Source organism: Aspergillus brasiliensis (assembly GCF_001889945.1).
Source record: "Aspergillus brasiliensis CBS 101740 unplaced genomic scaffold ASPBRscaffold_1, whole genome shotgun sequence".
NCBI lineage: Eukaryota > Fungi > Ascomycota > Eurotiomycetes > Eurotiales > Aspergillaceae > Aspergillus > Aspergillus brasiliensis.
Genome location: NW_027137442.1, coordinates 665,172 through 687,156, shown reverse-complemented (window position 1 = coordinate 687,156; position 21,985 = coordinate 665,172). Strand labels below are relative to the sequence as shown.

General features: G+C 49.0%; 7 protein-coding genes across 7 annotated transcripts; 4 read left to right on the top strand and 3 right to left on the bottom strand.

The window, feature by feature from the left end:
* Positions 1 to 2,280: 2,280 nt before the first annotated feature.
* Positions 2,281 to 3,274, top strand: ASPBRDRAFT_49991 (uncharacterized protein; the record flags this gene model as incomplete). Its single annotated transcript, XM_067626461.1, has 2 exons — positions 2,281 to 2,538; positions 2,597 to 3,274. The coding sequence occupies 2 exons, from the start codon at positions 2,281 to 2,283 to the stop codon at positions 3,272 to 3,274; spliced, it is 936 nt and encodes a 311-aa protein (XP_067484246.1).
* A 1,126-nt stretch (positions 3,275 to 4,400) lies between these two features.
* ASPBRDRAFT_36184 (uncharacterized protein) lies at positions 4,401 to 4,817 on the top strand. The gene has a single exon (XM_067623452.1). The coding sequence runs from the start codon at positions 4,519 to 4,521 to the stop codon at positions 4,702 to 4,704; it is 186 nt and encodes a 61-aa protein (XP_067484245.1). The 5' UTR covers positions 4,401 to 4,518; the 3' UTR covers positions 4,705 to 4,817.
* A 703-nt stretch (positions 4,818 to 5,520) lies between these two features.
* ASPBRDRAFT_36178 (uncharacterized protein) lies at positions 5,521 to 6,106 on the bottom strand. Its single transcript, XM_067623451.1, has one exon. The coding sequence runs from the start codon at positions 5,946 to 5,948 to the stop codon at positions 5,667 to 5,669; it is 282 nt and encodes a 93-aa protein (XP_067484244.1). The 5' UTR covers positions 5,949 to 6,106; the 3' UTR covers positions 5,521 to 5,666.
* An 802-nt stretch (positions 6,107 to 6,908) lies between these two features.
* On the top strand, positions 6,909 to 7,928 carry ASPBRDRAFT_49990 (uncharacterized protein; the record flags this gene model as incomplete). Its single annotated transcript, XM_067626460.1, has 2 exons — positions 6,909 to 7,225; positions 7,307 to 7,928. 2 exons carry the CDS (start codon positions 6,909 to 6,911, stop codon positions 7,926 to 7,928), a joined length of 939 nt encoding a protein of 312 aa, XP_067484243.1.
* Positions 7,929 to 13,832: 5,904 nt separating this feature from the next.
* On the bottom strand, positions 13,833 to 15,921 carry ASPBRDRAFT_49989 (uncharacterized protein; the record flags this gene model as incomplete). Its single annotated transcript, XM_067626459.1, has 6 exons — positions 13,833 to 14,046; positions 14,113 to 14,414; positions 14,539 to 14,800; positions 14,852 to 15,428; positions 15,497 to 15,755; positions 15,823 to 15,921. The coding sequence occupies 6 exons, from the start codon at positions 15,919 to 15,921 to the stop codon at positions 13,833 to 13,835; spliced, it is 1,713 nt and encodes a 570-aa protein (XP_067484242.1).
* A 268-nt stretch (positions 15,922 to 16,189) lies between these two features.
* On the bottom strand, positions 16,190 to 17,957 carry ASPBRDRAFT_49988 (uncharacterized protein; the record flags this gene model as incomplete). Its single annotated transcript, XM_067626458.1, has 4 exons — positions 16,190 to 17,112; positions 17,199 to 17,493; positions 17,514 to 17,546; positions 17,598 to 17,957. 4 exons carry the CDS (start codon positions 17,955 to 17,957, stop codon positions 16,190 to 16,192), a joined length of 1,611 nt encoding a protein of 536 aa, XP_067484241.1.
* Positions 17,958 to 19,804: 1,847 nt separating this feature from the next.
* On the top strand, positions 19,805 to 21,764 carry ASPBRDRAFT_114852 (S53 family peptidase; the record flags this gene model as incomplete). Its single annotated transcript, XM_067616852.1, has 3 exons — positions 19,805 to 19,916; positions 19,984 to 20,960; positions 21,012 to 21,764. 3 exons carry the CDS (start codon positions 19,805 to 19,807, stop codon positions 21,762 to 21,764), a joined length of 1,842 nt encoding a protein of 613 aa, XP_067484240.1.
* Between the last annotated feature and the right edge of the window lie 221 nt (positions 21,765 to 21,985).

The window sequence follows — 21,985 nt, the reverse complement described above, 5'->3', positions numbered from 1 at the left end:
AGTATCTCTCTACTGGAATTGTTCTATTTATAGCGACATTGAGCTTTCGCAGCGGCCCAGTAGCTAAGAGGCCAAGCCATGGGCCTCCTAGATTGCTTAATGCCACAGAGGGTATGAATTTCTCAGTCACATGTATCTGCAAGTACGCCGCCGTAACTGCGCATCCGATTAGGGTCAAATCATGGTATGTTCCTCCCAGCCTTGTCACGGACTTGTCCTCAGAAGGGGGAAAAGAAAAGAATGATGAAACTCTGTAAATGCCAACCTATCATAGTGAAAGTTATGGGGTACGAAGGCACCGGCTCATCTCACTAATTATGGGAATAAACCAAAAATTAGTTGCATTGAATAAATAACCTCCTTCTTAAATGCTAACCCCCCACTCTCACTAACCTTCCAGGTATATACTTTCCACCTCGAAATCAAGCTTCGATTCCAGCATGTTGTTATGGAAATTCTGTTCTATTCCATGGGCCCAAGGCGGAGCGGAGCGTGAATGGGGCGTTACAAAGATAATTAATATTAATGGCTTGGTATAAGTCACCGAATAGTTTATCAAGAATTATTATAAGGAGAATGGCTAATGGTCAGGGTAATAACTAGGCCAGGTTAATAACCTGGAAAGTTTACCCCCTAACCGCCGGTTAATAGTCAGGTTAAGGTTAAAGGTACCAGGTATAACTTTCCAGGTTATTAACCTGACCTACCCTGACCGTTAGTTAACCACTCTAACAAACAACTATTGGTCACTTTCTATGATTTGAATCTTAATATTCCTGAACACTGTCTTAATAACCTAAATTATAGTATACAAATAGTACTAATCACATTGTTTGATAACTTGCATCTATACTTTAAGAGTTATTAAAAATAGAGTGGCTAACGGTCAGGGTAATAACTAGGCCAGGTTAATAACCTGGAAGGTTTATTCCCTGACCGCCGGTTCATAGTCAGGTTAAGGTTAAGGTTATAAGATATAACTTTCCAGGTTATTGACCTGACCTGACCTGACCTACCCTGACTGTTAAATAACCACTCTAACGATTCAAATAATAGTACACAAATAGTACTAATCACATTACTTGATACCCTGCATCTCATACTTCCTACACCCGAGACACATAGCTCATTCATCTTCTGTGTCCACCTCTATCCAGAACTATATAAAATTATTTGTAGATGATTTATCCCAAACAGAGTCCGTGAGTGAGAGGGTGCGGGTTCAACTATATTATTGCTCTTTAAGTTACTAGCTGTATTTGGTTTAGTGCTATACCTAACCCTCTGCCTCCTTTTTCTTCCCCTCGCTGATGTATGTTATATGGGAAATTTGGTGCTGCTAACTTGGTAGAGGAGCAGTGGTTTGTATAGATCAATAAGATTAGTGGTGTTCTAAAGTATTTCAACCTTCGATCTTAGACCTTTGCGTCTGTTAGAGTATTGAATGATAAAGGCTGGCAGTACTACTAGTAATATGATTTTAGCTGTTCCGGGTAGGAGAATATATATTTCGTATGGTGGGAAGACAAGCTGCTACACTACATAGAGGACAATTACTTAGTATATTGTCAGAGCCAGATGTGAGTACTACTAGTGATACAACATTTTTCACTACCATATCAAATTAAATTACTTAGCTAGGAAGTATGGTTTGTGCATGAAGGTACTACTATCGAAAAGGGGACTGAAGGTGCTGAGGAAGTATTGGAGGACATGAACATGATTTATTTTACTCGAAAGACCACTTCTTAGTATATCCTACTAATGAATATTATCACTAGAAATATATATCCTCCGAGGTTGACTTCACGTTTGACACAGTAGCAGTAATGATTATTCTGAGGGGGTACTTGTAAACGGTCTGTATCCAGGCTGAAAACAATGACTGTGATGCGATGAAGCCATGTAACATCATCTATATTTACATGAGTGATTTAGTTCCTCTGCTAGAGGCCAATTGATGGTTGATACTCTTCCAAGTCAAGATGAACCCCTTGGAAGCTGGTTGAACCCCTGGCCGTTGATCGGAGCCACCATGACTCGCGCTCAACGTCAACGATTTGTAAGCCACCATCAGCGGGGCTCCAAGACAACAAGACACACACACACCCTTTGGGCTTCACACAAGCAAGTCAACGACCCCTGACTTCTACATCTTTCCCTCTACACAGCGTTGCATTGGACAATTCTAACACAGTCTTGTTACTACATTACTACATCCTACGAGGCTTCGAGTGAGAGCACTGTGTCATCACCTACGCCATACGCTACTCACGCACCATGGCCAAAATCGGTGTCTTTCCTGCAGCAGGAGGACTGGGAACCAGCATCATCAATCACCTCGTCAAGCTGGTACCTGCATCGGAGTTGATCCTCATTGCCCGCAAGCCAGATAATCTCGCAGAACTCACGCGGGCCGGGGCGACCGTCCGACGGGCCGATTATGAAGACCCCGCCACGCTAGAGCGCGCCTTCGATGGCGTCGGCATCCTGATGTTGATCTCGTATGCCTCATTCGAGATCCAGTTCCGCTTCGAGGTAGGCTGCAGGAACGATATCGGGCAGACATTCGCGTGCAGATGCTGATCAGACACAGGCGCATAAGAACGCCATTGACGCTGCACGACGCAGCGGCGTCAAGCACATCTTCTATTCGTCCCTCGCCTTTGCAGGCAATCTAGAGGAGACTAGCGTTGCGCACGTGATGGGCGCCCATCTGCGGACCGAAAAGTATTTGGCCGAAGTTTCCGGGCACTTCACCTACACCGCTATCCGGGAGGGTCTGTACTCGGAGTCGTATCCGATCTACACCAGCTGGTTCGATATCCACAACCCCGCAGACGAGATCGCGATCCCTCACTCGGGAGACGGACCGGGCGTTACGTGGGTGAAACGCGACGAGCTGGGTGAAGCCACGGCGAAATTGATCGCAAGCTATGCCAAGAATCCGGCGGGGTTCCCCTACCTGAACCGGGTGCTTTTGCTCTCTGGCCCCAGGGAAATCTCGCTGAAAGAGACGGTGGAGATTCTCGGTCAGGCCGTTGGCAAGCCCCTTCGGTTGCGGGAGATCTCTGTCGACGAGTATGTGGCTTTACCGCAGCACGGATCAAAACACACCTATCACGGTATCAACTTGACGAGGGAGTGGGCAACTGCCTGGGATGCTATTCGTCGTGGGGAGACGGCCGTGGTGTCGCCGCTCATGGGGGAGATCTTGGGAAGAGAACCTGAAAGTTATGAGACGACAGTAAAGGCGATGGCCATGAGTAAGTAGATAGCTTACCATGAATTTCACTATGATTCCAACCTGTCTTAGCATGGCAACCGGGAGGCATGTGAGGTAACTACCGCCTGAGTTGTAGATCTGGAGGTCTTGTGCGGGGTGATGCCCCTCTTCACCGGCATCCCATCTGCCGAAGTCGATGAGGTCGGCATTGCCCCCCCCGACGACAGGATAAAGTCCGATACACTCTTTAGCAGCAAGATGACGACCGGGAGTAGGTTTCCTGCCGCGGTGACATAAGCGCAGGAGGAACAACCGACACGCCCTGCCGTCATCCGGGATAAGTCTCATCCGCCGTGAGGATGAGGCCTTGGACCGGTTCCCCCACGGCATCGTACAGTAGTGCACCCGCCGGGCGGATAGCAGCCGGGGTGTGCTGACCTCGAGCTGAATTTTTGGGAAATTGGCAAGCCCGGACCCAGCGGCAACCCAAACTTGGGGTGGTCAGAGCGTGTGGATCTCGGTGACGCCGTTGAGGAACAAGATGAGGCTCGACTAGATCTAATCAGTCCAGCACTCCGTTGGTGCTCTCTATCCCGAAGTCTCGTAGACACGTCTGACGCAACTGTGTTCAGCGCCTCGTCTTGAGATTCTCCAGCTGTTCATCATTGTCGTGCGACACGTTCACCATCACAATTTTGGCACACCCATTCGTCTGTTCACATCTTCTCGGTCTTACCCAGCTAACAACATAATTAGCTGACCAGCGATCGAGAGTAATCGTGTTGCGGGGTTACTATTCTGGGCTGGTGCCCTGAAGCTAAAGCCTAACCTTGTTCTCACAGCCAGGGGGGACACCTTAAAGCGAACATTAATAATGATGAGCATAATCCTGGATCATTGTCACTGATCAGTCATCACCCAAATCGGTAGGGCTGACCAGCGCTGGCCGGTGCCTCATCCGAGACCATCAGTCAGATGCCGTCCACCCTCGCCGGATTTGACGTATACAGAATCTGGTGGCCCCAGGCACACCAGGCGTCTCGTGCGTCGGAAACGACCTAACCGGAGACATGCTACAAGGTCAGCTGCCAGATCAACCAGAATCGAGTCATGAGAACAAGAGCAATCCCATCATCTCGGGCGAGATGATCGGGCAGAGAGGGCCATCAATCACCCGAGGGGCACAGCAGGCATACGGCCGACGACGAGAAGAATTTTTGCAATCCTTGGCGATCTCAAGCCACCGCGACTGTATCGAAGAGATTCGTCGCACTAAGGAAGGGGTTCTGAAGATGCCGGATCACACCACTGGTGGCATTGCAGCAGACCCTGGGCACCCGGTATCCGGTCCGCCTGGCGAGACTATTGGGGGGGAAGGAAGAGATTGGGGGAGAGAGCAAGAACTTTACTCAAGGAGGTTATTTTCTCCACGCCTGAAGCCGAGAAATTTACTAGCGTCCGCGCTGGATCGGTGGTAGTGGGTAGTGTGGTCGGAGATTTTATGTATGTCACTTTTCGTAGGAGAATATTATTCTTAGGACGCTGACTATAGCGCCAACCGGGTTGGTGGTTCCGAGGGCGACTTACCGTGGATAGATTCCGTCGATAGCGCGTCAGCCCGCCTTATTTTTTCCAGCTTGTGGTCGCGGGAAGAGGGGCGATGCGGACCTCCCGAGACGTCATGGCGGGTAACCACAGCCAGGAACCTTGGGCGGATTCATCATCGTTGCGATTATCATTAGGCGAAGAGAATTGGCAGTATAGGAAAGAAAAAAATAAGGGGAGGTTGCTAGGACTCCCAAGTTCCAGGAGACAGGCTAGGCCGGTCGGCTATGCGATGTGTTTGTGAGAGAATTAAATTGGAGGCGATGCTCTCTCTCCACCTGGATGGGGTTACTGTGGCCCACTGACTTGGTCTGTGTTTCTTCGGAGTACCCGCGGGAGACGAGAAAAGAAGGAAAAAAGGGACGGAGGCAGAGCTGAAGAGAGTAAAGTTGATTGTGTAGTGGATTAAGATAGACCAGGATAGTACATCCATCGTATGGCTAATCATGGACTGCGTCGTGGTCGGAGCTGGAGTACTCCGTCGTAGTAAGCGAAGATGTGAAATACGGATTGTTGGCCACCTGACTGGTCGAGGTGGACAGTAAGGGGCATTTCATTGCCAATGACCGTCTCGTGATTGGTGGATGCGGCTATCCTGGGGAATGAAAACATACCCATACACCATAGTAAATGGCAAGTACTAGTATAGTAGTAAGTAGTGTACTTTGGCACTTCGAATAAATTTGTCTGTTACATCCTCTGTAGTACAACTCGGTTTATTCAGGAGGAGACTCGGGACGGAAAGGGAACGGTGGTATGGCTTGTCATCTGTAACCCCGTCTTTGCCTCCGACACATTCCTTACTACGTACTTGTGTATTGCTGCCAGAAGCGAATCAAACTCTGAGCATAAGAATTGCCAGGGAACACAAGGGAAACACACAGGAGAAGCCATGAAGGCCAGAACCGACCCACTTGGGGCCGCAACAGAGGGGACTTGGACCATGGCGGCCTAAGGCAGACTGGGCAACTACGTAGACAGTAAGGATTCCAGACACTACAAAGTAGATACTACCAATACCGAGGAAGACTGGAGAATCTAATATCACATCTATGAACCGAAGAAATGAACATGTGCAGAACGGATGAAATAACTGAAACCAGCAAGCGAGCGACATTGTTGCCTCGTGAAGATAGTCTAGGCGGACAGGGATAAGATTAATTCCGTATTGGAATATTGTCATCTAGTCAGTAACTCGATGGAGTAGGAGACAGAAGAGTCGAGTTGGACAAAAGGGATTAGGAAAGGGGAAAAGAAATGAAAAATCATTTGTCCAGCTGTTCTTTCTTCTGGTGCTTCTGTTTCGTTTCTTGCTTCGTCCGGCCGAAGATGTCGGCGCCGAGACTCGGCCGCGGCGGCACTTGGCGTGGGGCTAACCCCAAAGAGGCATAGCCGGCAAACGAGAGGAAGCCAGTCCAACGGTTGTGCATCGATCGATCCACCGATCCCGCCCTCCACGGCTTTCCAATCCGTCATTTTCTCTTTATTTTTTCCCTTTTTATTTTTTTGGGACTCTACGAAGCTGTTGGTTTGCCTCAGCTCGAACCTGCTGAATTTTCCCCTGCTGCTCATTGATTTTCTCCTCCCAAATGGGCCTTCCGACGGCAAACATCGGAGCCGACCGAGGCTGGATGCCCTGCATCCGGCTGGGGTGATCTCTCGGTCCCCCTTCACCGGCCCTGTGCAATTATCGTTTGGACAATGGTCATGGCTTTACTTGCGCGTCTCCAGTCCAATGATGCTGGCCCTCATTCTGGCTCGCTGGTCGTAGCCTTTTCGACCGTTGCAAGCCATTACATCATTACGTCTCGGCTGGCCTGGCGATCGGTTTCTGACACCGGCTTCTCCTGAAACCTTCCACCTTTATATAGTCCATCCCCCGATGTCCTCTACTGCCCAGCATTCTTCCGATCCACGGTTCAATATCAGACAGCTTCTCTATATTTACCCTTCGCTTACCTCCATTCAACACTTTTCTATTTGCCACTCGACCTTGCCTGTCGGCTACCAAGTTTACCTCCCACTCCCACCAAGTATCAGACAATCCACATCGTCATCCATCCAGTCCACGAGTACTATGGCATACCCCAGGCCCGATTCCTTCACGTTAGACGACGAGCGGATGTACAGCATGAGCCATCCGAGCCCGCTCACTCGTCCCAATGATACCTTCGCCAAGGGTCCCGATCCTCTGTCGGCTAACTGGAGCTACGACAATGCCATCGATCTGTTCTCCCTCAACACCATGATGCCGGAGACCTTCCCCTTGGAGATGTCCAACGAGATGATGAACTTGGACCCCAAGGATTTTCCCGCCGACTTCTTCGCCCCACCCCCAGATATCAGTGCGTTCACCATCTCCAACCACTCGGGTGAAGATGCTGCCTCCTGCGGGTCTCTCTCATCGGTATGTCTATCCCATCGACATGGATGATGAACCATAACTAACATGGCATTCAATCAGGACCTCGACAGTGATGATCAATCATGGTCTCCCACCTGCCGTGTCTCGCCCATCGACCCCATCCACATGGAATTGCCCAAGCCTGCTGCTCGCACTTCCAAGACATCTACTCGTCGCAAGACGACGTCTCAACCCAAGCCCCGCGAGGTGACCGCGACCAGATGGTCGTCCAGTCCGGAAATTACACCGCAGGACTACCCCGCTACCAGTGTCTCACCCCCGCCCGCCCCCTCCTCCCCTGTCGCCAACAACACCACCACCACCACCGCCCGCAAGACCACCCGCAGTCTCTCCAGCGACTCCAACGCCAGCACGGGTCAGGCCCAGACCACCACCGGCCGCAATGCCGCGAAGCGGGCGGCGCACAACATCATTGAGAAGCGGTACCGCACGAACATGAACGCCAAGTTCGTTGCCCTGGAGAAGGCAATGTGTGGCGGAGTCCAGAAGCCCACCAAGGGGGGATCGGCGTCGCTGAAGAAGTCGGAGATCCTGACCAATGCCATCACCTTTATGCAAGAATTGCAGGAGGAGAACAAGGCGCTCCAGAAGGAGCTGGCCATGCTCAAACAAGGCATGGTCCCGAACGGGATGTGGCGACATAGCAAGGGGAGTGAGGCGTTTCACGCATAAGCCCCGCCGAGATCCCCTTGTAATGACCGTCACGGATATTGTATAATAATGATTCTCTTGTTGTTTCTTTTGTTTCTTACATCATACTACATCTGGGAATTTGTTAATGGCCCCTCTCCTGTCGTGGGCGGCGAATATGGGAAGGTTTGGTGTTGTGATATATACCCGGAGACAAAAGTTCATAATCCACTCTACTACTACTATTACTACTACTTGCCTATCTTTGTAAAATAATATGTAATACCTCGAAGATGAAGCACAATTCTAGAAGATCTACCGATAGACAGACCTAGACCACCAAAGTCAAAACAAAAGTTACCCGTCCCTGGACCCATCCATCCATCCATCCATCCGCTAAAGTTACACCGACAAGGCCCAAACCCCGCCCGCCGTCACCACCCAAGCCCATCACTCCAGCCTTGCGACGTCAACAACACACCCATTCCCAATCCCAATCTCAATCCCAACCCCAATCCCAATACCCAATTAACAAAATAAATAAAAAAAAGATACAAACTAGGCTACTAAACAATCATCATGCATAAAATGCAAACCAAACCTAGCCCGCCCGCCCTCTTATCACCGACACCGACACCGACACATACCCTCCACAACAAAAAATCCAAAACGGGCCTCGATTCTAGAACCGGCCCTGGTTTCTGGGCCCGACCGATCCAGACCGGCCGATAATTTCCCGCCCAGCCGACAATCCACACCCACTTTTTGATGAAAGAGGGGATTCGGTGTGTGTCGTCATTGAATAAATACTTACTTTTATTTACTAGGTACATAGAGGATGTATCTTATGAGAGTCTAGAGTCTGGACCAGATGTGTGTGCATGGATCACTTACTACTATCTACCGCCTGTAGATAGGTACTTAATTTCTTAAGGGAGGGTCAGTCGCTTACAGCTAGGTCGGCTATGTACCTATGTAGTTTCTATGTGGTGAGCAGGATGGATCTGGCCTGGTCGGTAGTCTGCACTGCACTGCGCTGAGCGGAGATACGATGAGATGAGATGAGATGAGATGCAAAGTCATGCGCTGTGATAGATGGATGGATGGATGGATGGATGGATGGAGTGTGCTCAGTCGTTGCCTACTTACTCGCTTCACTTCTTTCTCGTCTTTTCTTTTCTTTTTTCTTCTGATCCTTCATTCTAGACCTGCTTCTAGATGGGCGATGGGCTATGAAGGTGTAGTGAGTGAGTGATGGATGGAGGAGAATGGAAGTGATGAGGCTGTAGATGTTATCTCTCTTCCTCCGTGATATGTGTGGGTATAAATTGGTGTATACTATGCTGCTACTACTACTATTACTCCAGTTGAGTCTTTTTCTAACGGAAAATCCTACTATGCATACAGTTTCTCGTTGAAACTATCATTGACTCTGAACTCACCATACACCCACCAAGTCACACCAGTGACACACCTCCTTACATCCCCCAAGCAGAACGAATCCAATCACCATGCCCAAAACCACCTCCACTACAAGGTACTTTACCATCACTACATCACCAGGACGATTCTATTCCGCGTACCGAGTAATAAAAGCTAATCCGAGTTGAAACATATCGGTGAGAACAAAAGTACCACGCGATCTATCACATCTTATCACTCCACGGTTACAGAAAATGGAACACAGAGTGAAACCACGTCATCCGAATCCACAGATCAGAAAGCTATCCAAAAAGCGAAGAACAAAAATATGGAGAATCTTCAACGGTATCGGGACGGGCCGAGGTGGGAGGATCCGTATTGTCTGGTGGGGATAGAAGATAAGGGGGAGAGGGTATTGAGGATGGAGGCGGAGATTCAAAAGGTGGAGGAGGTGCTTGGGTTTGGGGGTTAATGATCAGGGTTTCACCATGAATTATTTTGGCTTGGTGGTCATAGATAGAAAGATACTACTAATAGAATATACCCGGACGTTTCTACGAAAGTAGAGAACACTATAACCTTCTCAAGTGTACATGATTTTTGAGGAAGACCATCATGATTAGCCAGCCTTGCTCCTCTGCCCAAGGTAGTGATATTTTCTTATCCGTGTGTTGGGGTGCATCCCCTTGAACCAGCACCATTTTCCGGACCCTATTCTGCACAGCGATGGACCAGTACTCTACGATTTATCTCCGGGGGTAGCAGTTTATGTACATATTTGCCAGGACTACCCAATTACGTACCCGATTTCCATCATACCAGGGAAACCACGCTGATCCTGGCTAACATTCACTCTAGTGCAGAACCAAATCCATTCATTTCTGATGAGCCGACATTTTGGATGAATCTGGATTCACATACACACCCTTCACGGTAAGATTGGGCAGTTTTCTCCATTCCCTCATTGAAAGACCCCAGATGAGATTTATGAATCTAGTAACATGACTTCATCTCCTTCAGCAGTGGCCGCTTTGATCTCCACAAAATATCGAAGGATAGAAACCGAAGTTGCATTAACCGAGTCTCTGTCGTGTTTGAGAAGTTGAAAAAGAGCAGAATATTGTCTCAAACATAGCTGATTAGTGAAAAACGGGTCCTTCTGGTTGTATGTGAAATCACGATCTGTTCTGAGACGGGGGAGCAATTTATGCTCTGAGCTATATTCATGGCAACTTTTATACGTCACGCCCAGGGCGCCCTTCTTGATGTCTTCAGGCGATGGGGAAAAAAAAGACGCTGTAGGTATTCTGTCGTTCTTGGCATTGGAACTTGCAGGATGTTTGTCCGTTATCATCCCGATGAATAGCATGAATAATATCCATAACAAAATGTTATATATCTAGTAGTTAATTATTAGGAGTGACAAACGATACGAAGAGCTACACAGGATGATATGTAAGTAAGGTAGCATACCATCCTGTTCCTCTCCACCTGCTTCCTCAATCTCCCTGTTGCTTTTGCACCCGCATCGACCGTCTCCGTTAGCTCATAGCATTGGCGCCTATATCTCAAGTTCTTCAGGAGGACGGTCGATTCATTAAGCTAAATCTTGAAAAGTCCAGTTCTTCTTGGAGAATACCAGATCCGCCACTGTTCCGCGGCGCTTGCGATGATTATCGAAGCAAGGCGATGAAGAATATCCCACAGAGCACAACGACGGAGTGGTGGTGCTAGCACAGTCCCAAAGAACAAGGTTAATACTGCCGTTTGTAGGTTAAAGTTGGGTGCTTTTCGTCGAACCTTTTCAGGAACGACTCGCCCTGGACAGGGTAACAAAAGGAGGGAGTGGACGTGGCCTTGAGAGCCACAGAAGAATCACTCGACCATGTAAGCCCGCATACAGCGGTGCTTGACCTGGGAACGTGAGGAACCAAGCGCGGTGACAGCCTGGTACGGTGTCAACGTAGGCATGACATAACTGATGCAGTATATATAGACAAGCTGGTCCTTTCTTTTCGTTTCTACTGTAGTGGTTGGACCGTCAGTGCACTAGATTGACAGGGCATTTTGTTTACTGCTTGGCCCGCCGTTTCTCACAGCTTTAAACAGCGCCTTCATGGCGTGTATGTGCGTGAAAGACCCCTAGAGCAGTGCCTTGAGATGGAAACAGGCATAGCCAGGAAGATGAATCTGCGAAGCCAGAAAGACGACTCAAATGCTGATGCTGCAAGGTATTCAGCGCATCGAAGTCCCCATTGAGTGTCTCTGGCGAGTTCTTGGATCATTGCACGTTGAAACATGTCCTTTACCGACGCACGCCCGGTTCCGAGCCTCTTCGTCTCGGTCTTCTTCTCGCGCCGAAGCACACGGTCCTTGTTGGCGGGAGGGTGCTTAGGACCGAAGAGCCAAGGCCAAGAAGTCGCCCTGTGGATAACGATGCACTGGAATTCTGTGAGACGGGGGGTATCATTGTAGTTAGGGTTGGAAGACGTACCTGGTCAGGAGCAGACATCGTTAGTAGTAGTGGGGCTGGTGCTGCTCATTCACATTGTCAGCAAGTGTAATCTCTATAAAATATATTGATAGCTCCTTTGTACATACACTTCTTTAACTTCGAAGTTCGCCAACGAGGGGAAAGGATCAATGGGCGGACAGAAAACCTTCCTAGGTACACTATTTAGTTGTCCCCTGAATGTCATTGGCGGGAATGAGTATACGAGGCCAGTACTCAACAACTGCCTGCCGGTCCCAGGAGTGCTTCAAGTCGCCTTTTGTAGGCCCGATCGCTCAGGTGGCATTCTGGGTCCATATAACGCTTTTAGCTGATACTATTGGTCTCGTAGTAGACCACATCATGTAGTGCAACCAAGTTCGTTCAGCAATGCTGATATACCAAGCTGTACGGGAGATGCTCGCCGGTTGCATCGAAGAGTGTCAGCAATTATGCAATGTGCAATCAATCCGATAGACCAGTTCGCAAGAGTGACACCAACGGACACCCATACTTCAATAGCAGCATACGTATGCCGGATGTACTTTTCCATGCTAATCAGTGGGATTAAGCGTACCCATGGTACTTATCCGAATAAAAGCCGGAACCGAAAGAAGCGATCAGATTGTTCTCTCCCCTGTCTTCGACTGTCTGAGATTAATCAGTCACTAGACTTAAGCGAATAGTATGCTGTCGAGAGCCATGCATAACTTCTTAATCAGACATCGTAATCAAGTAAGGTATGATGATCCTGGCATTAAACGCCCAATGTGTCTTTACCTGATGGCGAACTGTCTGCCACACTTGTGTTTGCGACCCTTCAGGCATGGGAAATCTAGCGAAGCTGCGTAGACTAGTTTTCCAGGGGAGCTTCTTGCAGCGCACCGTGCCTATTCTGGTAGTTGTAGCAGTAGTGGGGACTGCGAAAGGGGCCACCGACCGGTTTTCGGTGCTGCTCGATGTCTCTTGTAAGAGATATATGCGCCTTTTGTAGAATCTCCCATTATGATAGGTAAATTAGGTAGCTTGACCAAACATTATGTTGAGATAGAAGTTCCGATTTCGTGGTGAAGATTTATCATTATGGGCAGTGTCAATTCTGGGACGTATTTAGGGCCAACGAGGTATATAGCCACATAATTTATCCCACGCTCAGAGCTGGAGCAATGAAATGCCATTTCTGTAGCTACTCTTGTCTTTGAAAAGTTGAGCTCTCTTTATTTGTCTCCATATTGAGCGTCGATAACGATCTTTGCCAACTATGCTTTATGAACGAATGTGGCAACGCACTTGCTTTTTTCATCATTCTTCTTGGTTGAAGCGTTTATCATTGTCTGGGGCAAGGAATATAGGATCGGGGTATACTAGACGATTGCTTAGTATCTGGTTCTAAGTCCTAGCAGGTATCATATAGACCTAAATTGATATAAAGTAGGAAGATGGAAATGGTTGATGAGAAGAAGAGAGAAAGAACCGGAGAAATTATCTCTATATTTATAGCTCTGCCTTATCTTCACTATTTCTATCTGGGGAATAGAGGTAGGGTCAGGATATTCATTGGCCGGTGGTGGCTTCACTTCTGTAGATAGCATTGCATTGGATTGCAATGGATTGCAATGGGTTGTATGGTAGGATTGTGAATACAGATCATGTCTGTGAAGAATGTTGAGCTGTGAGACACGACATATTCGGTGTCAGAATAGGGATTGTATCATGGGAAGTAATCTCTAAGCATAGTACTATATGTATCCAATGCAGAATATCAATTGTATTAGCTATTAAAACTATCGGCTTATAAGCCTGTATCATAAAAGCAAAGATTTGTCAAAAGTTTTCAAGAAACATGAATGAAAAGAATTCATGGTTCAGCGCTCCCAACCTCATCCTTCATCAGTCCTTCACAAAAGTGCCCCTAGCCATGCCTTGTGACATAAAAGATCAGTGGCGCCGAGTAATCCTGTTGAAGACTCAGTTGACTTTAGCATTGTTGAAGCAGCCCTGGTGTGGACCAATGCCATCAAGGTGCCATGAGACTAATCTGTGACATGGTGGATCTTTCTCCATTCTATGTAACGCTCCATCCCTGTTAAACCAGTAACCAGGCAGCGGTCAAACTCTGCTTGTGTAACTGGTTGGTCAGGCCGGAGCTTCAGTCTGAATGGCCATTTCTCAACCACAGTATGAGTTCCTTTCATCACTATGCCCATCAACCTAGCAATCTCACGCATCTTGTGCTTGACTATATAACTAATGTTCACGGCTAGTCAGCGATATGAGCCGTCGTCGGTAATGTTTTATTGGTTCTAAACTTACCGTTCAAAGATGTGGTTATAGTCTGTGATCATTTCCTGGACTACTATCAATTGGGCAATTCTAGTACAGTGAGCTTCAACTGAGGGCTCATTCGAGGGTAGGTATTCGGAGAGGTGCTTGTTGGTATGTAGCTGAAACATCTCTTTCGCTTTGTCCTGTCCGGTCAAGCTCTCCTTAACAGCATTTAGGAAGAGAGTAATAAGGGTAGCATGCGGATTATCCACGGGCTTTTGAAGCAAGGGCACCATCGCGCGTAGTGTCTTGTGAATCCCTAGATACCCTTGATCCGAAATGTTGGATACCTGTATAGAGCTAATCAGCACCCTTCATTAAGCATATTTAAAAAACGATTCCAGCATAAGTAGCTGGACTTTCCCATCCTGAATAGGCATGAACTTGTACCAAAAGGAGAGGAGTGTGTCCTACTTCTATTCGATCGAAATGATTGGCATCAAGATGATTTGGGAGCTCCACGGCATTGAGTTGAAGGAGTGTAAGCGAAAGGTCCAAATCCGACAAACGGCAGAGGAACGACTGAAGTATCCCACGTATATGGAAGAACAGCTTTCCGTATATGTCAGCCGTTGCAGGCCCGCTTGACGTATCGTGAACCTGTTTCCATTCCCAGCTCTCTCTAGGGTCCGTATCGTCCCTGAATGGCCATATATCACGGCTGTGAAAGAGTGTGCTACTTTTCGTTAGCATCGTGAGGTAACATAGATGGCTTTTGTCGACTTACGGATTAGGCACTCGAAATTCATGGCGCGGATGCCCAAATGGGAGCAGAAGGCCATCTTCCCGGAATTTGTAAAACGCGATGCGGTGAGAAGGTGACATAGAGGACATACAATTGTCACGAAAGCTTTTCCTCGATTCAGCTAAAGTGTTGGCTGTACGGATGCTTTGTGCGCGTTCAACCGTCAATCCTGTCGGCACATCAAGATAGGTTAAGAGACGACACCAGGATTGCTTGTTCAGAATGACTTTCAAAGAGCGCTTCCCGAATGTCCACGTGTTGGGAATGAGGCTTCCCGGTGTGGCATCTTTTATTGTTTCGTAGAAGCCCTCAATCAAAGGGCGTACACGACGTCCAAGTAGTTCCATGTCGGATTCGCGTACAAAAGCTGAGTACCAGAGGTGAATGATACATTCGACTACTTCATCACCCTTTTCCATTCCTAGGAAAAGAAAGAGTATGATAACATTGCGGGCCACAACGTCAATGTCACGATCGTTGATTGTAACTTCAAGTGAGCGATCATAGCTCCCCGGAAGCCGAGAAAATGTCTGGATGAAATTCCTGAGATCTCCTGAAGCTGAGGTAACATTATATCTGGTCAACTATCGCCATGATTTAGACAGAACAGGATTTTTGTAAGCATACCAGCAAACAAGAGACGAAGGTCGCCGTTATAGCCATCTCCTTCATTTGATCCGAGTTGAAGGACATCAAAGGCAGGTATATTACCCCATAGGTATTTATTTGGTCCAAGAAAAGAATTTGAAGTCACCAATTGTGACAACAACGGAGACAGCTCATTCTTCAGAATAGAAGCCGGCTGCCATGTTTTCTTACCCAGCGGTGACTTGCAATCCACCTTGTGTTGCGGCCAATGGGACTTTTGACATTCTGGACCGCAGTACTGTATAGATTTTTCGATTAGCCTCACACGACTTCTTGTAGAGTCTGATGCTTATGACTGAACGCACATTGACAAGACGGCAGCCCTTGCACGCGAATTTACCCTCCCCTTTGCAATCAGTGCAGTCAGGTTTCACGTTAGCGCAGACAAACATTGGTGTTGCCATGTCCGCGGTTAGGATAGACCTGTAGAAGGTATCCAATGCACTGGAAACAAAGGTATTCGCCCAGCGAAGAGAAACCCAGGATAAACTCGGAGGGAGTCAAGTGCTTGAACCACCAGCACTGAGTTGGGGTAGTTGATGAAGGGAAATAACACGAAGTAGAAACGAAGAAATCAAATGGCTGGAGGCGGCTTTCAGTGAATGAGAGATGGAAGACGGAGAAAATTCAGTCAGTTCCATAATATTGGTGATTTCAGAAGTGATCCACAAGTCAGTCATCAAATGGCCATGCTTCTTTCCACCCGAGTTTCTCTGCCTCTGAATGCGCGAGACGGCCAATCAAGTCTGCTTGAACCTGCTTGAGATGCTTCCTAACTTTATCATATCGCCCATGCGGCACAATACCTTTCTCTGGCCACAGCTCGCCCAGTGACTCTTTCACACCTTGCATCAACGCCATGCTTCTGCTTGCCCCATTCGCATCTTCCTCTATGGAACTGACTTCGTCAGGTGAATACTTTAGAGGGAATGGTGGATTGCCAGAAGCTTGTACGCCGGGGAGACATGGCCACTCCTCTTCGAGCTCAAGAACTCTAGCCCGGTATAGAGCTTCCCCATCGATCAGCAAGTTTTGAGCGAAAAGCATCATGTCAAAGCTCGTTGTCTGCCCAAACTCCATAGCCTTGAACAATCTCCTGTTTTTGGCATAAGTGAGCTTTCTATAAAGAGTCGCAAGCGATATGTTCAGATACAGCCTTTCGGCCTTGGCTTTTTCAACAGGACTAAGCTCATCAAAATTCCCAGGGAATCCTGGTGGATCCAGGCCAGTTGCTGGAGGACCATCGTAGTCAAGAAAATATGGCTGACGCGCATGATCGAAAAGTGGTAAAACCTCGCTGGACTGCCAGTCAATGACGCCTACAACTTGAGATGGACTCTCGGGATTAACGAAGATATTCTCTGTATGGAGATCGGGATGCCACAAGAATGCGGAAGATATCGTGTCCTCCGTGGGAAGGAGAAACTGCAACAGGCAGAGATAATCCTGAATGGCAGCTATCTTTTTGGAACGTGAAGGGCGGTAGGTACCGGGACCATAGAGCCCTAGGAGTGAACGGGGTAGCTGGGTCATATTCTGTACACAGGCAAGTTCTCGAACGCCAATTGCTAACTTGTACCCGAGCAAATTTTCCCCTGGAGAGATCATATAAGAACATGTTATTGGCAAGCTAGGTTAGGGATCTTACAAGGGCCTCGATCAAATTCCACGTCAATCCTGCCGTCGTCAAGAAACTGTCTTCCTGTGGTTGGGCCAACTGCAAACCGATGGTTTTGGGACTGGGTCCCATCTTCATTCACAATGATGCATCCACGGTGGTCTTGCAAATCGCCTGAATAGTAGAGACTCCCGTATTGGTTAAATGATCTTGACATCCAGGCCTTTTGATACCCGGAAATTGTTCTAACGAGCTCAAACCTCTTCTTGATGTCCATCTGTGGCCATATTTTATCGAGCTGGACACCCCCGACCTTCTCCATGATAATGTATTCTGCACCAACTGTGTTTTCCCTTGCCTTTGAACTCCAGGCTATACTTTCGGCACTGGAGTGCTCAGCTCGTTCCTGACCTTGGACCAGAGCGTTAGATGCAAGACTAATACTAATCAAGGATTGCTTACAAAATCCATAGTCGCCACTTCGCTAGCCGTGGTATAGTGAGGCCGTCCAGCGTTCGGATTCGGCACCTTACCTACAACTTGTGTCCCGTCCTGCATGGTGAAAAGGAATGCTTTATTGAACATGCCGTCCGGTAGTCTCTCGACATTAACGCATTGATCGTACGAAGAGCCGACTGATTCAGCCGCACACTTGATTAGTTCACTCATATTGAATGTTACCCGGCGTATGGCCATCTCGTGATCTTCATTAATCAAAAAGCGACCTCTTGTATAGTCATAAGAGTCATGGGTCGCTCTCGAACTGAAGGGGGATGACTGGCCGAGGTTTGTTCGGGATGGAAAGGTAGGATGGTGCAACATTCGTCTTTGACCGCGTAACAGCGGAACGAATTTGCATAGCATTTTGAAAGAAGCCCAAGATCGTTATGTTACATTGGAAGAACAGACAGTGGGTTGGAGATTCCCTGCAGGTTTGGCTGACGGGAAGATGAGCGCGAAGGTGATACAGGCACGTGACTATGTTAGGCATCGTACAGAGAAGAGAAGAAGCTGGCTGATATGGGGAAGTTCATAGAAAAGTATTCGTAAAGTGGTCGTTTCTATAATCACTGACTGCTGCTGCTGCTTCTGCTGCTCGTTGTAGAACCTACATCATCTCGCGCTTTTGTAATTAGTTTAATTTTAATAGAGACTACTCCCTCATCAGTATTGGGGGCGGACTGATAAGAGAACTGATGATCAAGTGTCAGCCTTGTTGTGACTGTTCCCAAAGCAGAAATCGTTGAAGACAGGTCAAGATTGGCAGAGATGGATGCAGCAAACAAGTCCACGGCCCGACAACACATAACTCATCGAGAAGCCAAATAAATCCGAGTTTACCTGCAGCAGACCGGGGAAATGATGCGATTCTTGGTCAATGGCTGTGGCCGATCTTTTCTGCATGGAGCTAAGCGCCGTGGAGTACATTCCTGTCAACCCAAGGTTTGTTGATGTCTCAGACAGTGTGTCTAATAGAGTTCTCAACTCTGAGGAAGAGTGCATAAGCCATTGCTCTCAATGTCTCCAAATGTTTGGTTTATCTATCTACTTGTATGATTATGATCATCGATTGCTCATATTCGCATACAAGATAAGGGGCAGGTGGGTTGCCGAGAGCTGTGGTTCATTGCAGATCGGACTATTTATAGTTGAATGACGGAGTATTTGTGGGTTCCGGACAAGGCATTAAGACTTGACTTCAAGAGAAGGGGCTTAAAGGGATAAGAACTGGGCATTAAACAGTGTACAGCTGTTCAATGTTGCTCTGCTAAAGGCATCTTTGACTCACTTGCATCGTATCGTTCATTAATCATCCTGTTTCAAGCCTGGCTCCCCCACGCTAAGAGGAGGATGTTACATTTCGCATAGAATCGGAAAAGAATGGTAAAAGTAGGTTCTTCACGGAGACAATGACACCAGAATCCTACAAGATAACATCAACAGAGCATGTGCCTGCCAATGTGCCCTAGTGACCTGCCTCTTCAGGATAGCCCCAAAGCTGCAGAAACCGAGGCATTGGCTCGATTAGCCAGTGGCTTATCGAAAAGCGGGGGAGAAGCTACCCAAAAATTGACAAGAAAAGGAGCAGAACTATCACTTCTTCTAGCCGTGCCAAGAACCAGGAAGGGGAAAGGGGAAGGCGGGTGGAGCCGGTCAGGCTGGGCGGTTCCTGAGGTTGCACTCGAGTGGCTCCCAATTGGCTTCCCGCCTCCCGCCCAGCCAATCATCATAAGCCCGGTCCTGCCAGGGTCTTGGCGGGGATGGTACAGCCAGCCAAACAGGTAACAACCGGTTTGTCGGACGCCCTGCGATACACTGAAATCTTGGGCGTCCGACCAAAACAAAGCAAGCAGCACTTGGAAATGATAAAATACGGCGGAATGATGGGATATCCCTGTCGATCAGCCGGACAGCGTACCGCGCTAGTGTCACCTCCAGCTTCGGCTGCACCTGCAGCGGAGCCAATCAACGCCCCTCCCAGCCCCCGATACAGTAATGGCATGCACATCGCAGTCTTAATCTCCTGCTCCTCGTGAAAGATACACCGGCTGGGCCCGTTCCCACCATAACAAACAAATAAATAATACTACTTATCTTTGCTCGTCCCCTCCGCTCTCCCTTGGCCGTCTTCGATCCCCTCATCGTTGTTCTTCCGGCATCCTTTCACCATGTTATTCTCCCTCCTTAGCCAGGGAGCAGCTGTGTCTCTCGCGGCCTTGTCGCTTCTTCCTTCGCCTGTAGCCGCGGAGATCTTCGAGAAGCTGTCCGGCGTCCCCAATGGTGAGTTATAGACACCAATTCTTCATCTAGGACCATATACTGACCCAAACGCTACGAATACTACCAGGCTGGAGATACGCCAATAATCCCCAAGGTAACGAGGTCATCCGTCTGCAAATTGCCCTCCAGCAGCATGATGTTACCGGTTTCGAACAAGCCGTGATGGACATGTCCACCCCCGGACACGCAGACTATGGAAAACATTTCCGCACCCACGAGGAGATGAAGCGCATGCTGCTCCCCAGCGACACTGCCGTCGACTCGGTCCGCGACTGGCTCGAATCCGCCGGGGTTCACAATATCCAGGTCGACGCCGACTGGATCAAGTTCCATACCACCGTCACCAAGGCCAATGCCCTGCTGGATGCCGACTTCAAGTGGTATGTTAGCGAGGCCAGGCACATCCGTCGTCTACGCACCCTGCAGTACTCCATCCCCGACGCCCTCGTCTCGCACATCAACATGATCCAGCCCACCACCCGCTTTGGCCAGATCCAGCCCAACCGGGCCACCATGCGCAGCAAGCCCAAGCACGCCGACGAGACATTCCTCACCGCAGCCACCCTCGCCCAGAACACCTCCCACTGCGACTCCATCATCACACCGAGCTGTCTGAAGCAGCTCTACAACATCGGCGACTACCAGGCGGATCCCAAGTCTGGCAGCAAGATCGGCTTTGCGAGCTACCTCGAAGAATACGCGCGGTATGCCGATCTCGAGAAGTTCGAGCAGCACCTGGCTCCCAACGCCATCGGCCAGAACTTCACTGTCGTCCAATTCAACGGCGGACTCAACGACCAGCTCTCCACGAAGGACAGCGGCGAAGCGAACCTCGACCTGCAGTACATCCTAGGCGTCAGTGCTCCCCTCCCGGTCACCGAGTACAGCACGGGCGGACGCGGCGAACTAGTCCCCGACCTCAGCTCCCCGGACCCCAACGACAACAGCAACGAGCCCTACCTCGACTTCCTCCAGAACATCCTCAAGCTCAACAACTCCGACCTCCCACAAGTCATCTCGACCTCCTACGGCGAAGATGAACAGGTATGCACCTAGCCTCTCCCCCAAAACAACCCCAGCTAACAACCCCAACAGACTATCCCTGTTCCCTACGCCCGCGCCGTCTGCAACCTCTACGCCCAACTCGGCAGCCGCGGCGTCTCCGTAATCTTCTCCAGCGGCGACTCCGGCGTCGGCGCCGCCTGCCTCACCAACGACGGCACCAACCGGACACACTTCCCTCCCCAATTCCCAGCCTCCTGCCCCTGGGTAACCTCCGTCGGCGCGACCTCCAAGACCTCCCCAGAACAAGCCGTCTCCTTCTCCTCGGGCGGCTTCTCCGACCTCTGGCCCCGCCCTTCCTACCAACATGCCGCCGTGCAAACCTACCTGACCGAGCACCTGGGCAACAAATTCTCAGGTCTCTTCAACGCCTCCGGCCGCGCCTTCCCCGACGTCTCCGCCCAGGGCGTCAACTACGCCGTCTACGACAAGGGCATCCTCGGCCAATTCGACGGGACGAGTTGCTCCGCGCCGACGTTTAGCGGTGTTATAGCATTGTTGAACGACGCGAGATTGAGGGCCGGATTGCCTGTTATGGGATTCTTGAATCCGTTCCTTTATGGTGCGGGCAGTAAGCTGGGCGGGTTGAATGATATCGTGACGGGCGGAAGTGTCGGTTGTGATGGCAGGAATCGCTTTGGCGGCACGCCGAATGGTAGTCCTGTTGTGCCGTTTGCCAGCTGGAATGCCACGACGGGATGGGATCCGGTGTCCGGGCTGGGAACGCCGGATTTTGCCAAGTTGAAGGTGGTGGCGTTGGGGGAGAGTGAGGGAGATGAGAATTAGGGGGTGTTGGTCAAAGAGTGTAAGGGGGTGGAGGTATGGTGGTATCTATCTTCTTTTCGTTGTGAATATTGGGTGATTTTGTGTGAATAATTTCATTCATCATTAGTTTATTTTAAGTTCTGCAGTGATAATCTGGAACGAATATTTAATTCGGGTTGTGTTTTGTTTCATATTCTACTTTGTAGTAGTATATAGTGGAATGAATTAATTATTGAGTGGAG

Coding starts and splice junctions, on each gene's coding strand:
- ASPBRDRAFT_36184 (XM_067623452.1), top strand. CDS start 4,519: ATGCCGGATCACACCACTGGTGGCATTGCAGCAGACCCTGGGCACCCG.
- ASPBRDRAFT_36178 (XM_067623451.1), bottom strand. CDS start 5,948: ATGTCGCTCGCTTGCTGGTTTCAGTTATTTCATCCGTTCTGCACATGT.